Below are 15,232 nucleotides of genomic sequence, written 5' to 3' on the forward strand. Positions count from 1 at the left end.
ATTTTTATATAATATATTTGATTTTCAGCTGTTTAAACAAAACAGAAAACATCATGTCAGATAAACAAAATGCATCTGAAAGCCATATCCAACCCAGATGGTTGCCACCTGAGACCTCTATTTTTAACCTCTTTTAAAACAAAACAAAGCAAATGCTTTTGTTTTGAGATACCTGTAATACAGACTATTGTTGGAAACAAGAGAAGATGATTATTTATGCAAACAATTCCCAATACTAATACTTATTTTCTGATTGCACATCTCTCATTTCTCATTCAGTGAAGCAGAGATAGAGAATGATATCTTCAAAATTAACCAATGGTAAGCATGAATTAGGAAAATATCTTTTCCCTTTCTTGTTTCTGGAATTCACTGATGAAGAATGTAAAGATAGGGAAACTTTATGAAGGAAAAAAGTTTAAACTTAAAACTGGAGCTATGCTCCCAAAGAATTAAAAGTACTATAGCCGATCAAACATGTGGGCCCCCTACTTATGAGCAGCCTTTGGGATTTCAAAATTCTGTTCTGTCATCTTAGCAACAGGAAAATTTTTTCTTAGACAGGAAAAACATCAGTTTTTATCCTTAGAATTTTTTATGGCATAGCCCAGAGCAAATCGGGCCATTTGAACTATAAGCAGCTTAATATTTCTCACATGCTTTATTATTGAAATCACGCTTCCTTATAAAATGATAAGACTTCATATTTAATATATTAGCATTTGCTAGACTCTTCGATTCTTCAGGCTTATAAGTGATTTCTTATATGTTGCATCTTTAATAAGTGGCCCATAAAGGCTTGTTATTAATATTCTCTGTCACTATTGCTTTGGGTAGCAATACCCAGAAGCACATCATTAATGTGATTATTTTTAAAAGTACAGATGAATTTGGCATCTATCAATCATAAAACTATGACAATCTTAATGATACAAATATCTTCTGGTTATTTGAAAAATATGTAGACTTTGAAAATTTTAAATGTCATCAATACATGGAAAGGGCTATTTCATGACTTATTAATATTATAAAATAACACTTTTGCTGAATTGATTACAGAATATACTTTGATATTCTGCAGTTTTACAATTCTAAGGTATTCTGAGACAGATTGTGTTTTATCCAATCTTTCTTTTTGTTAAAGAATAATAGACTTGCTTATTAAGCAAAAGACAATGGGACAGTTAAGTCAGCATACACTAATGTATTCTTCAATTTATAAAACAGTAGAATATCTTATCTTTTTGCCTGGAATGACAAAGTACTATCTTTTTTTTTTTTTTTCTTGGCAGACTCAAAATATACAGCTCATTCCTCCACTTTTCCTGTCTTCCAATATGAAAACAATTATAAAAAATTTTGTAGTTGAGCCTGTGTCCCACTCCCATTCTAGATGTATTCTTTGAAACATATCCATATTTTTAAGCAAAAGACATGGCTAGATTCATACGTGAACATATAATGACAAAATATGCCACATTTGTTCTTACTTGAAGCTAATAAAAGCTGTTGTGTGTGTCTCTAACAGCAGAGGCCTGTATTTAAATTTTGTTTTGGAACTGTGGTTCCTACCTGTGGTTCCAAGTGTGGTTCAGGCACTTTGGTTTCTTAACTCTGCAAACTCCAAATCCCCGAAGAATACAAGCGGTGAAAACCTGAGAATGCTTTTCTTTACTGTTCCATTGATAATATTGGCCAACATAACAAATGTTTAATTTTTCAGTCGCAGGTGTCTCGGAGCTATGTTGCTTTCTCTGTGTAGACTTGGGAGGCTAATTTATTTTCTACTTGGTGCCGGGTGCTATGGTGGCTATAACGTTTAAGAGCTTTTGTTGACTCGCGGTGTTGAATGAATTCTACTCTCTTCCTTTCTTTCCTGGAAATAATTGTTCAATGTGCAAGTATTTCACGGGGGTGTTTAAAACTCACCTCTTAAAACAGTACTCCAGCACTATGCTAAGAACTGTTTCATGATTTGGTTCTCCTTATTTACCATCTACTGTACATTTGTCCCTGGACTCTTCCTCTCCTACTCAGGCAGCGTTCTCAGTCAGCCGGTCTCGCGTGTTTGAATGCATGCATACTCCCAACCACCACGCTGGCGAGGACTTACTTTTTTCCCCATCTGATGTCACCGGGTACGTGTTCTGCCTGCAGTTAATGATGCAGCCACAGGGCAAGTGGGTCCAGCGTTTGGACAAGACAAACACCGGAGTTACAGTGGTGGCCAGCAGGGTTAGTAGAAAGCTGAGTGTCTCGAATGGAAGGCTCTGAAACCCCACCACGTGCTTGACCATCATGTGAATCTGCAAAGGCAGAGAACTTCAGACCTAATTCGGAGTCGCATCTTGCACTTCGCAAGCCTTTCCCGCAGGCACCCTGACCTCGCCCCCATTTCTAGTCCCCCTTTCCTGATAGAGAGCCAGCTCTGCTCCTGGGCTGGCACACTCGACTTGGGAACGGGCAAGACGCACAGGGTTTCGGGGTTTTCTGCTCCAGTGCTAGACTGCACCAGCTGCCAGTTCAAGTCTCCACTAGGGAGGTGCATTCTGCAGCATAGGGACATAACCGAGGGAAACCGGCAGGCGTCCATGGGACTGGCATCTGGTACTCCAAATGCCCTTTGTCACCTCCCAGATCTCTCGCCTCTGCTCAAGCGCGCATGACCAGGGCGCCACTCCCCACCTCAACCACTCCCAACCCCTCAAATGGCTCCCACCCGGAGACTGGAACAAAAGCCTCTAGGCTGTTTGTCCCCTCTTTCTTCGCTCCACAGTGGAACGCTCCTCTCTGGTCTCTGCCTTCTTCGATGGGCGGTTTTTTACTTTCCTCTCCTTTTCTGAATACTGCCAGATTTTGCTGTGAGAGACGCGAACACTCTTGGCCACGACAAATCTAGGAAACTAAGTTGCTCGCGACCGAAGCGCGCCCCAACCCCCTCAATTTCCAAACCACAAGCGCTTAGTGGAGGCTTCGCGGCTAAGTAGTTTTACCGGTGCACCGCCTCATTCAAAGTCCCTCTCTTTAACACCGAGCGAGACACGTTTGGGGCGGACTTAACTGCGCGTGGGCACTCCCAAACCAGCCACGCTGGTCCCCACACGCACCCACACTGTCTGCACACACACCCACGCGTTGTGAGCAACTGCACTTTTACCATCATGGGCAGCCAGAGGGTGACTTTTGTCAGCGCTAGGATCAAAGCGAAGCGCTTCTGCGCTATGCTCACGGTGAAGCTCCTGGTGCCATAGAGAACCCCCGGGTTCTCACGCCTGCAGGCTCCAGCCCCAGCAGCAGCGGGCAGACAAGGTCCAAACACAGTGTCGGAGCTCGAGGAGCAGCCGCCGGAGCACCGCAGGGCTGGCCCTGGAGCATCCTCTGGGGACAAGGCAAGCACGCGCCCCCCAGTAGGAGGGGTCCCGGGAGTGGAAGCTCCGCGGGAGATTTCCTGGTACTTGGCATGAAGTCTCGGCGGCTCCTCTGAACACAGCAACTGGTGAGTGAGCGGGACCGAGAGGCCCGCGAGGAGTCCGAAGGCCGCAGCGTACACCGCGCAGAGGAGCAGCACGTAGGAGCTGGAGCAGTCGGCCAGGCAGCCCCAGGGTGTGCGCACGAAGGCGCCCCAGCCGCACAGCGGGAGCGCGGAGAGCAGCAAGCTCGCCGCCCACACAGCCAGAGCCACACCGAGCACCTGGCCGGATTTGCTGGAGTCAGCCTGACTCCCCACAACCCTGTGCATCGTGTAAAAGTTGTAAGACACTAGGAGAGTCGCCTTCACGTTGCTCGAGAGACCCTGGCATAAATACAGTAAGGCGGAGGTGGTGCACAGCGACTGGAAGTAGCCAGGGACCTCGTTGGGCCACTGCAAAAACATAAAGATGGTCACCGACAGGACGCTCATAAGATCATCCACAGACCAGGAAGCCACAAGCATGGACACAACAGTTCTGCTGTGCATTTTCAGCAGAGAAACTAGTGAATAAATACCGCCCGCCAGGGCTACAAGAGTCATTAAGCATGTCAGGCAAAACAGATATATATTCAGAGTTCCTGGAGGATTGAAAAGCTCCGTAGAATTATGATTTTCTTTCCACAGGCTAGAGTCATTTATTGATAGGTTCCTGAGAAGGGAAGACATTGTCCTTGGTCAATTTTTAATTTCCCTCTTCAGTGAGTCTGATCATTTTCTCAAAATAAACCATGGATGCTGCAAATCACAGCTCCTTTCTCCTACCAAGTTTTCCTCTAGATGTTCCCGGTCACTCCTGCAGAAAATGTTCAGGCATATCTCCTTCAGATCCGACTCAACCCATGTTTAAAATCTGGGTTCCTTTTCAAGCATCAATAAGAAACTTTTCAGCCTTTCAATTAAAAACAAGCAAATCAGAAACTCCCTCCCACCATCAAGTTTCAGGCAAGAAAGCGAAACTCCTCAGGTAGCAAAGCAGTGATGTCTGAATCCTTTTGGGTCGTTGTTATGGAGCAAAGCAACTTGTAGCTTGAGATAATCAAACTATTCACTTTCAAGTGCAGTAAAACCGATGCATTTGGTTCCAGAGCTGGATTCAGAGGCAGAGAGATTGTCAGGTTTCAGCTCTGCTGAGAGAGAGAGAGAGCCAGTCAGAGTCTGAACACAGGCTCCCATCCAAACCACAGTGTTCTTCAAACAGGCTGTGATCCTCAGAGCTGCAGGAAGGAGGAGTCAGCTTCAAGCAAGAGAAAAGCAGGGAAAAAAAGGGAGGGGAGTTCAGTGTATGAGGAAAATGATGTATATCTTGCTGGCCTGCCTCATTCAAGGCAAGAAGCATTGTCCTTGCTAAGCCTTCCCCCTTGGATCTGACATACAAAACTAGCCCAGATACTTGCTCAGGCTTGACGCAAACTACAGATATCACCTCTGAGAACTCTAAACTACTCCCTTAACTAAAGGGCTGCGTTTTAAAGTTTATTTTGAAAGACACACACACACACACACAGAGAAGGGTCGCTTATCAGGGTTTCATCACATTGTGATACCCCCACCACCAGGCTCCTTGGTGTGTTTGAGGTCTACCTAAGATTCAAATCCGTGATCTTCTATGTGGTTCTAGCATTGCAGAGTAGCACTTTCCCACCTGTGTAGCACACCATAGCTGGTCCGATAAAGAGCTGCTTTTATTTCGTTCTAGACTTCCTTGCTTCATAATCCACTGGAAGAATATCATCAATGCCATTTGTATGAATAACATTTACCAGATTTCCTTTTGAGAAATACACTCGACAATGTCATTATGGTTCTCATCACAATAAACAAGATTATGCAAGTCCTGGAGTAGAGGAGTAGCTGTAGACATTATTCTTAATAAGTGTATATTTTCTTCTCCTGTCATTCAAATACATGTTTTTAGTTGTTCTTAAGGTCAGGTGACATTACACAGGGCCTCAAAGGAAGGTTGCCACACAAAAACCATTTTTAACCACAGAGTATTTAGGGTGTCTGCATGCAATAGTTTCATCTCTGAATTGTCAGCTTTGCAAGAAGCATGGCTTCGCTAAGAAGTAGCTGTTAGCAGTAGACTTGGAGTGCATTTCTCAGGACGTTTCAGGGCACATTCCTTCTCAGTTCAGCTTCGCAACCTGATGGCTGCATACCCCCACATGGTGCTGGAGATTTTAATGGAAGCAGGAGAAAGAGAAAGAAAAAGTTGAGATGGTAACTATTTAAACGAATGGGAGTGGTAATAGAACTGTAATCTTTCATTTTAGAAATAAACTAAGACCGCATTTTTGAATCTGAATCTGTCCGAGCAGAAAATGATTGTGCTAGTTGTTGCCAGCCACACCCTTCGATAAACACAGTAGGCAGTTTACTTATCTTGACATGTTGACTGTGACTTTGCCCTTCCTTTAGCTAAATGGAAAATAAAACCCACGTGGGAAAGCTAGCTCAGCGCTCTAGCTCTCCCTACTGACAGTAATAGACCTTGCAGTGCTGGGTAGGTGAGCCTGGGAGTAAATTCATTTGAAAATAATTTTGATTTAGTAATTACAGTGATCAACAGGCATTGTTTTTGAATATTTTTAGTGTTCTGTGGCATGCATTCTGTCTTGTCTCCCAGACCTTATCCTTTCTTGGAATAGCAAAGATACAAGGGTTCTTCAAAAACACGAATGCATACATATTATGAAAAACTATGCATGATTTCAAAAACGTCGGAGTAAAAATAGATTTTTATTAACTTGTTAAACATGTCTGAACATGGTCTACCTGGAGACACAAAGAAAAAAGAAGACATCAGTTTGAAAAGCGCCCCTCTCAGAGCGATATGAATTCTGCTAAAATAGAAGCAAGCACAAACATAAAATTTATGAAGAAACTTGTGTGAAAGAGTTGTGAAATCACTGGTACTTTATAGAATGTTTATGGAGGCAGTGCCCCAAATAAATTAGCAGTTTCCAAATGGATAACTTGTCTTAAGAAAAAGATGAGACAATGGTAAAGATGATGTCTGCAGTGGCAGACCATCCATATCAATTTGTGAGCAAAAAGTTAATGCTGCTCGTGCGGTAATTGCTCTTAATTGTGTTATGATGTTGGCTACTGCTGGACTGTTAATTGAAGACAATCAGTGATTAATAGCAGAAACAATAGCTAGCCCCATATACATTTCAATTGGTTCAGCTTACACAATTCTAACAGAAAAAATGAATGGTGAGCAAACTTTTTTGCCCCAATGGGTGCCAAAACTGTTGTGACCAGACAGCTGAAGACAGGAGCAGAGCTTTCAGTACAAATTTCCAACAAGTGAGATCTGGATCTTGAGCCATGTCCTCTAAGAATTGTAACAGGAGATGAAACGTGGCTTTACTCGTACCATCCTGGAGATCAAGCACAAGCAAAGCAGTGGTTATCAAGGGGTGGAAGTGGTTCCGACAAAACAAAAGCAGATTGGTCAAGAGCAAAGGGCTTGACAACATTTTTTTTGGATGCGTTAGGCATTTTACTTGTTTATTTTTGAGATTATCAAAGAACAGTAATATCTGCTTATTTTGAGAGTACTTTGTGAAAGTTAGCTGACACTTTGGCTTGTAAGCTTAATATGAGAGAACATATATTGTGGAGGCCAGTGAGTAGCTTGGTGGCTAAGGTGCTGGACTCCCACATGATCGACTGCAGTTTGAGTCCTGGACCTGGTGGCTTACTTTTTGCATTTTTTCTCTTTCTCTCTCACTCTGTCTCTCTTTGGTGAGTGCAGGTGCAGTATAGCAAATTGAAGTATAATAATGGTAATAAATAAAATTAAATATATCTTTTTTTAATTGAGAGGTTTTTGCTATAGGGCACATGTTCTCACTAGAAAGACAAAGACAGAGAGACAGAAAGTGAGAAATCACCCTCCAGGGAGGATAGCCACACCGCAATCCCTTTTTCTTTGCAATCCCTTCTTCTCCATTCTCCTCTCGGGATCTTGGGAATGTACCACACCCGTTGGGCATGAGTTTAAGCCACCAGGTCTGGGACTCAAACCGCAGTCAACTACAAGGGAGTCCAAAGACATAGCCATTACGCCAACTGCTGTCCCTAATTCTTAAAAAAAAGAAAAAAAGAAAACTTGCCATGTAAGTCACTGTGTTCTGGGGCTGATTATTACCGAATGGCATCTTAGCTCATCCTAATGTGGTTAGGTATACTATTGCCCCCATTGCATAAGTGAGAAAACATAGGCACAGAGAGATTAACTGATTTGTCCAAGGTCACATATTTAGTAAGTGGAGCCAAATTGAAAAATTATTGTCAGGTTTTCCATTTTTTTCTTTTCTTTCTTTTTTTTTTTTTTTTTTTTTTTTTTTTTAATTTGCTAGAGGGTGCCTGCACTTGCTGAAGAGAGAAAGAGAGAGAGAGAGAGAAACAAGAGAGAAAGTAAATGCACTCTCCAAGGGAGATGGTCCCAGCACTATCCCCTTCCCTTCATTTCTCCCTCCCTCCCTCCTTTCAGGATTTTGGGCATATACACACACGCCTGATATGTTTCTCAGTCTGCTGGGTCCTGTACTTGAACCACACAATCAGCCATGTGGGATGCAGCTTCCTTAACCACATGCCACACACTGGCCCTGGTTCTGCATTCTTAACCCCAGCACAGGTACATTTTCTAGTTATTCCCTCATAGTACTCCCTCTTTGGAAACACTTCCAATGATACTGACAATCATAAAATTTTGTTTCTGCTTCCCTTTCCTACAAAGCATTTTTTTTTTGGAGAGATTTTCACTGTAGGGTGCGTGTGCTCGCCAGACAGACAGAGAGAGACATAGAGATAGAAAGCGAGAAATCACCCCCCAGGGGGGATGGTCACGCCGCAATCCCTTCTCCTCCATTCTCCTCTCGGGATCTTGGGCACGCACGCACACACGCCCGGCGTGAGTTTTAAGCCACCGGGTCCGGGACACGAACCACGGTCGACTACGTGGGAGTCCAGCGACATAGCCATTACGCTAACTGCTGGTTCCCCCTACAAAGCATTTTTAAATGTCTCATTTTTCAAAATTTTAATTTATAATATTTTACCAGTTCTTATGTTTTATATAAAGCATTGTGTATATGTATTTGTGTGTGTATATGTTTTATAAACCATTATATATGTATCATAAAACAACATATATACACATATCTTAGTAGGATGTTTATATAAAATATATATAATACATACATATATGTTTTATAATGCATTGAATATATATTATAAAACATATATTGGTAAGGAATTGTTATTGAGTTTATACAGTGTTATATGTAAGTAATGAGTTTCTTGAAAGTTGTTACTATAATCTCATTTCTTTAAAATGCCCTGTTTGGGGATGTGTGGGGGTAAGAAGTAGCTTCAAATAATCAAGATATCTTTTTAGTAGATCAAGAATATTTCTGAGAAGTCTCTATGCCTTAAAATTTTTTACCCAGTTCCTGTGAGTCAGCTTGTTCCTCTGTCTCACTAATGACAGAGATTATGTCTTCAATTATTTAAAATTCTCTCATCAAATTACTTAATATGCAAATTTACCTTGATTTGAATAGAAATTATGATATGTCAGAACAGTTAAGTTGAGAACTTATTTTTAGCCCACTGCTTCTTTGGCTACTTTAAAACATGTATGTTTTTAAAATGTACTATACGTAACATAGTATTACAGACTGTTAATTGACCTATAGCATGTTAAATTAGAGAAACTGAATGGAAATAAATGACAGAGAATGTAAACAATCTACAGAGAGTTATGTGGCAATAATTTAATTAGACTTGTATTTTATGAAGCCCTTTATGTAATTATACCTTTGAAAAGCACTGTAGGCAATTTATTTCTCTATAAGTCCACAGTGTATCTGAAAATTCTCTGAACACACAGTGTATCTGAAAATTCTCTGAATACAGTATCTGAAATTCCTCAGACTAGAAAACAGCATAAAAAATTCTTGTGGAATACTGTAAGGTAACATTATTAGCAATGTGGGACTTTGATAATAAAAAAGAAACCACAGGACCAAATGGAAACATTTTTTTCTTGTTTTATGAAAGTTAAAAAAAATCACAGATAAAATTAATTATGAAGGTATACTACTTCTTTGTTTCTAAAAATGGAGCTGACCCTCTGCCTTTGTGGATTCTATTTACATGAATTCAACCAGTTGTGGATTTGAAAATATTTAGGAAAAAAAGTAAGTCATAACAATAAAACAATAAAAAATAAACACAAATAGAATAAAAATACAGTATAACTACTATTTGCATCACATTTACATTGTATTAGGTATTATAAGAAACTTAGGTACTTTTTAAAAAATTTTTTAATTTTTAATTATATTTATTTATTACTCTTTAATTCACTAGAGAGAGAGAGAGAGAGAGAGGGAAAGTGAGAAAGCAAGTCACCAGGTCTAGGACTAGAACTACAGTCAGGCATGTGAGAGTACAGAGCCCTTAACCATCATGCTAACTGCCTGCCCCAACTGATGAGGTGTTCTAAGTAACTAGAGGTGATTTAAAGTGCATGAGAAGATGTGCATAGGCTATACTCATTGAGCATCCTCAGATTATACTGTCCTTGCTGGTCCCAGGATAAATCCTTCATGGATAACAAGGGGGTACTGTTTAGTGTTGTGCAACAAAAATATTTTAAGAGTACTGGCTCAGCTGGCGGATCTTACTAGTTCATCAAATATCAAGTGAAAAAAAGTTACAAATGATCCAATGCACAGACACAAAAAAATATAAATAAAATCCATATGTGTATTAATAATATGAATGTATATGTAACTTAAAATAGAAATACATAATAAATATAACATTCAAATTGATGATAAATATATAAATATATGATAAGCATAAATATGTAAAAAATATGAATTTCTCATTTGTATGATTGTGTGTGTATATGAAATAACTATTTAAGCTGATAGTTTTCTGAGGGAGACTGGCAATTTCGCATCGTAGAATATCTCAAATGCTGTGATTTATTTTCCTCTCTTTCAGTGACTCATTAGAAACCTACAATATCTTAATATTGTCTACAAGCTAAATTAAGGACAGAATTGAACTTGTCTCCAAGTCAGAGCACTAACTCCATGCATGTGATCTTTTGAAACCTGTTCAACCCAAAGGCAACCTTGGACATTTTGGGGAACTGTTTCAAAAGTCTTTCAAATGTAAAATTCTATAAAAATTTAAAAATCAAGTCCATGGATGAAACACAAAAACAGTTGGACGTAATTTGTATATATGTGTGTGGGTGCATATATATATACATGCACCCACACACATATATGCATATAGAATTAAAATTTTATTGGATCACAGCCACGCACATTCTTTCTTTTATTCTTTTTTTTTTTTTTCCCTAATTTTTGCCAAAGGGTGTGTGCACTTACTGCAATCTCTTCTCCTTCATTCTCCTCCTGGGATTTGGGCTCTCATGCACACATACCTGGCATGGTTTTTGAGTCTCCAATCCAGGACTTGAACTGCAGAGTTGGCCCCTGTGGGATCCAGCAAGCACCTTAACCACCATGCTACCTACTGGCCCTTCCTTTTTCTTTCCTTTCCTTTCCTTTCCTTTCCTTTCCTTTCCTTTCCTTTCCTTTCCTTTCCTTTCCTTTCCTTTCCTTTCCTTTCCTTTCCTTTCCTTTCCTTTCCTTTCCTTTCCTTTCCTTTCCTTTCCTTTCCTTTCCTTTCCTTTCCTTTCCTTTCCTTTCCTTTCCTTTCCTTTCCTTTCCTTTCCTTTCCTTTCCTTTCCTTTCCTGAACTGAAACCATGGTCGCCATGCGGGAATGTCCAGTGCCTTAACCACCACGCCACCTGCTGGTCCCCCTTTCTTTTCTTTTTAATGGTTGCTTTCAGGCTAAAACAAAGTATAATTCTGAGTACTTCTGAAAGAGACAGTGTAAAATATTTATTTTTGGCCCTGCTCAGAAACAACTTTGTTGATCCTTGGTTTATCTGAAAGAAGAGTAATTCAATGCAAATTTATTTTTGATATGTAGAATATTTGGGTCATTTGTGAATTTGGACACATCTATTTCTCCTTATCTATTTTAACACACATAAAAATATATAATATTTGATAATAAAATATATGTTCATACATAAGTTATATTTATTTTTTTAGAGAGAGATTTTTGCTATAGGGCGCATGCACTGCCAGAGAGACAGAGAGAAAGAAAGAGAGAAATCCCCCCGCCCCCAGGGAGGATGGCCATACTGCTATCCCTTCTCTTCCATTCTCCTCTTGGGGTTTTGAGCACTGCACGCATGTACGGGTGTTAGTGTTAAGCCACTGGGTATGGGACTTGAACTGCGGAACTGCGGTCAATTGTGTGGGAGTCCAGCAACATAACCATTATGCCATCTGCAGTCCCATATAATTATTAATAGTAAAATGTCAACAATAATAACAGATCACATTTATTTGTTTTCTGTCATGTTCCAAGCATACTTCTAAATTATTTACGTGAATTAACTAATTTAACTTTAAAATCTTATGATATGGATATTAAGTTTAGCCACATTTTCCAGACTAAGGACTGAGGCAGAGAGACAGAAAATAACCAATCTAAAGTCATACTACTGCTTAGTGAAGGGGTTCAAATTTGAACTTTGTTATTCAGATAGGTTCCTGGCTTATAGAGGCACAAAGGTAGGTACTTTATTTTTCTGCCCTGTTTTCTAGATTTTTTGCCTTTGCAAACATACTATGAACCTTGATAAATCAGAGAAATTGCTAGAGAAGAGGAATTCTTGGGGCAATACGTATTTCTTAGATCAATAATAGAACAATGCAAATGGCCTCCTGTTCTTTCTTTTCATTTAATATCATTGAGCTCCAAAGGTTTTAGAAAAATTACCTGAGTTGTTCTTACTTCCCTGGGGAGAAGTGAAGTTTTTCCAAATTCTACAGCTGAGAAGTTAAAGCATGCAAGCGAAATTGGTTGTTCAAGATGATACTGCAATTCAGTGACAGCTAGAAATTAAATCGACCTTCTTCTCTTTCTTTATTCTTCGTCTACTCACAAAGGTAGATGTTCTCTAAAATATGTAGTAAGAAATATCCCAAGATTTGGGCCTATTTGAAGTGGAAAGGTTATTTATTTATTTATGAAAGACCTAAAATATTGAATGAAAACAAAATATTGTAAGGAATTAGAAATAAGAGTCTTACAGAGGTAAAAAGTGGTATTGATTTTCTAGTCACCATGATGGAAAGGGTGGTATCTTACCACCTGAATGTGATTTCTAGCTTTCATTATTACTCGCTTTTAATTCTTCAGCAAGTTGCTTAATCTCTCCTATGGCTCAATCAGTCTACCTTCCTAGACAGGCTAATAACGCCCATCCTGAAGAACTTTTTTTTTTTTTGGAGAGACTTTTGCTATAGGCGCGTGTGCTCGCCAAAAAGACAGAGAGAGACATAGAGACAGAAAGCGAGAAATCACCCCCCAGGGGGGATGGTCACACCACAATCCCTTCTCCTCCATTCTCCTCTCAGGATCTTGGGCACACATGCACACACACCCGGTGTGAGTTTTCAGCCACCGGGTCTGGGATGCGAACCGCGGTATACTACATGGGAGTCCAGCGACATAGCCATTACGCTAACTGCTGGTTCCCCACCCTGAAGAACTTTAAAAGCTCAGGAGCAAATCATCCTCAGACCTTAGAGTAAATAGTGATGAGTTTCTAGGACATTTATGTCCATAACTGGCAGGTTCTTCTGAAGTAAAACATAACACCATTATATGCTCTGGGTTCTCTAGTGGAAGGAAATAAGAGAAGCAGTTTTGGTGTATCTGTTGCCTCCCTTTCCTTTAACGTTCAGTTGGTCAGAAGCACAGAAGTTACTCTGCACATGATCATTAGATGTGATGCTCAGGTTAATGGAATGTAATGGAAAGTGGGGGTAGGGGAGAAAAGGTGAAGGAGAAAGAGGAGAGAGAAACAGAAAGAGAAGAGAGAGCAAACTTGAGGTATCTGGGCTAATGTACTGTGTTGCTGGTAGTGAGGCACTGGGTGGACAGAATACGGCCGGCCTAGCAAAGCCAGGATAAGAGGTATCCACAAATGGATAGGCACACATTCTACATTTTAAAATCAATTCCTTATTTTTTTGACTTAAAAACAGTGTTGCATGAACATCTTTGTACATTACCTTAAAATAAATCATCATTTTATACAGACATATGCATAGTAAATTTTTAGTATTGAAATTGCCAAGCCAGATTGCTTTAACTTTTGAGAGATTTGTTTCTCTGCCTGCCAGAAAGTTGCATCAATAATAGTAGCAGCAATTCACATGTGTTAAGACTGCCTGTTTCTCCTGTATTCTCACTAGTATCAAGCATTGTGAAAGTATCTTTTATAATAAAGTATAGATTATTGCATAAAATGGACTTATAGAGCAATGGATAAAATAGAGAATCAAGGAATAAATCCTTGTATATACAGTCAAATATATATTTTTTCCACTGCCAGAGGGTGTGTGCATGTGCCAAATACACACACACACACACACACACACACACACACACAGAGAGAGAGAGAGAGAGAGAGAGAGAGAGAGAGAGAACCTTCCAATGTGGCATGGTCACACCACAGTCCTTTCCTTTTTCCTCCATCTCTTCATCCCATCAGGGGGTTGGGCATGTACACAAGTACTCCTGGTATATTTTTCAAGCAGCTGCAGCTAGGATTTGAACTGTGATTGGTCATGTGGGATCCAGCTCCCAGTACAGAGTGCTTAACCACAGTGTTACAGTGCTGGCCCATCTAATCAAATAATTTAAAAACAAATTTTTAGGGTTTATTTATTTGCAGAAAGATGGTACCCTCAATATGGTCTCTTGTTATAATTTCACTCCTAGCTCTCCCAGCCTGTTGGGATCTATGTCTACATGGGCCCTCTGGCAAATAAAAACAGAACAAACAAAAACCTGCCTGATAATTTTCTCTTAGAGGAGGAAGAGTTCAGATTGCATAATACCATGCATAGAATAGGCACTCAATTAGTATTTGTTTCATGGAGTGGAATTAACCTGCCTTTATGAAAAGAGAAAAAAAGGGGAAAAAAGTAAGATGAAGATAGAGTCATAGCATCCTATCACCGTAGGTTCAGATTCTCAATTCTGAAAATAATTTGAGTGTCATGAATATAAAAGTTGAGGTAGAGAGAGTTCTTTTAGTTTTTTAAGGATTACTTTATTTATTTATTCATTTTAATTTGACCAGAGAGAGACAGAGGATAGAGTGAGTGAGAGAGAGAGAGAGAGAGGGAAAGTGAGAAAGCAAGCCACCAGGACTGGAACTCAAACCACGGTCGGCCATGTGGGAGTCCAGCGCCTTTAACCATCACACCACCTGAGAGAGTTCTTTAAAACATTCTAACTAAGGAGATCTTGAAGTAAATATGTATTAAAAGTCTGAAAAACAAACAAAACAGGTGTTTTGATGATAAAATAATCTTAGCTTGTATTTATAGAGCGCATATTATGTGCTAGAATTTCTTCTTGTGACTTACTTATGATAGCTGTCTCTGAACATTTGTGGGGCTTTTATATAGAAATAAGACTAGATTTATTCTTTGACTTACCAAATAGAGAAATTAGGACTAGGCAGAAGTAGAACTATAAAGATTTAATGTGAATATATGAAAATAAATATATATATATATATATAAAAATGGGGCCAGCACATGGCCTGGTGCTTACTGTG

At 39.8% G+C, this 15,232-nt stretch overlaps 1 protein-coding gene across 1 annotated transcript in view; it reads right to left on the reverse strand.

Annotated features, from left to right (window-relative positions):
* Positions 1-4,138, reverse strand: part of GPR149 (G protein-coupled receptor 149) — a 77,604-nt gene extending 73,466 nt beyond the window's left edge. The window contains exons 1-2 of the mRNA XM_006149762.1: positions 3,158-4,138; positions 2,114-2,306 (exon numbers count right to left, since the gene is read on the reverse strand). Of these exons, the coding sequence (XP_006149824.1) occupies positions 2,114-2,306; positions 3,158-4,138 (1,174 nt within the window). The remainder of the gene's footprint in view (positions 1-2,113; positions 2,307-3,157) is intronic.
* Positions 4,139-15,232: the final 11,094 nt, after the last annotated feature.

Source organism: Tupaia chinensis, unplaced genomic scaffold (genome assembly GCF_000334495.1).
Source record: "Tupaia chinensis unplaced genomic scaffold, TupChi_1.0 Scaffold000272_1, whole genome shotgun sequence".
Lineage (NCBI taxonomy): Eukaryota > Metazoa > Chordata > Mammalia > Scandentia > Tupaiidae > Tupaia > Tupaia belangeri.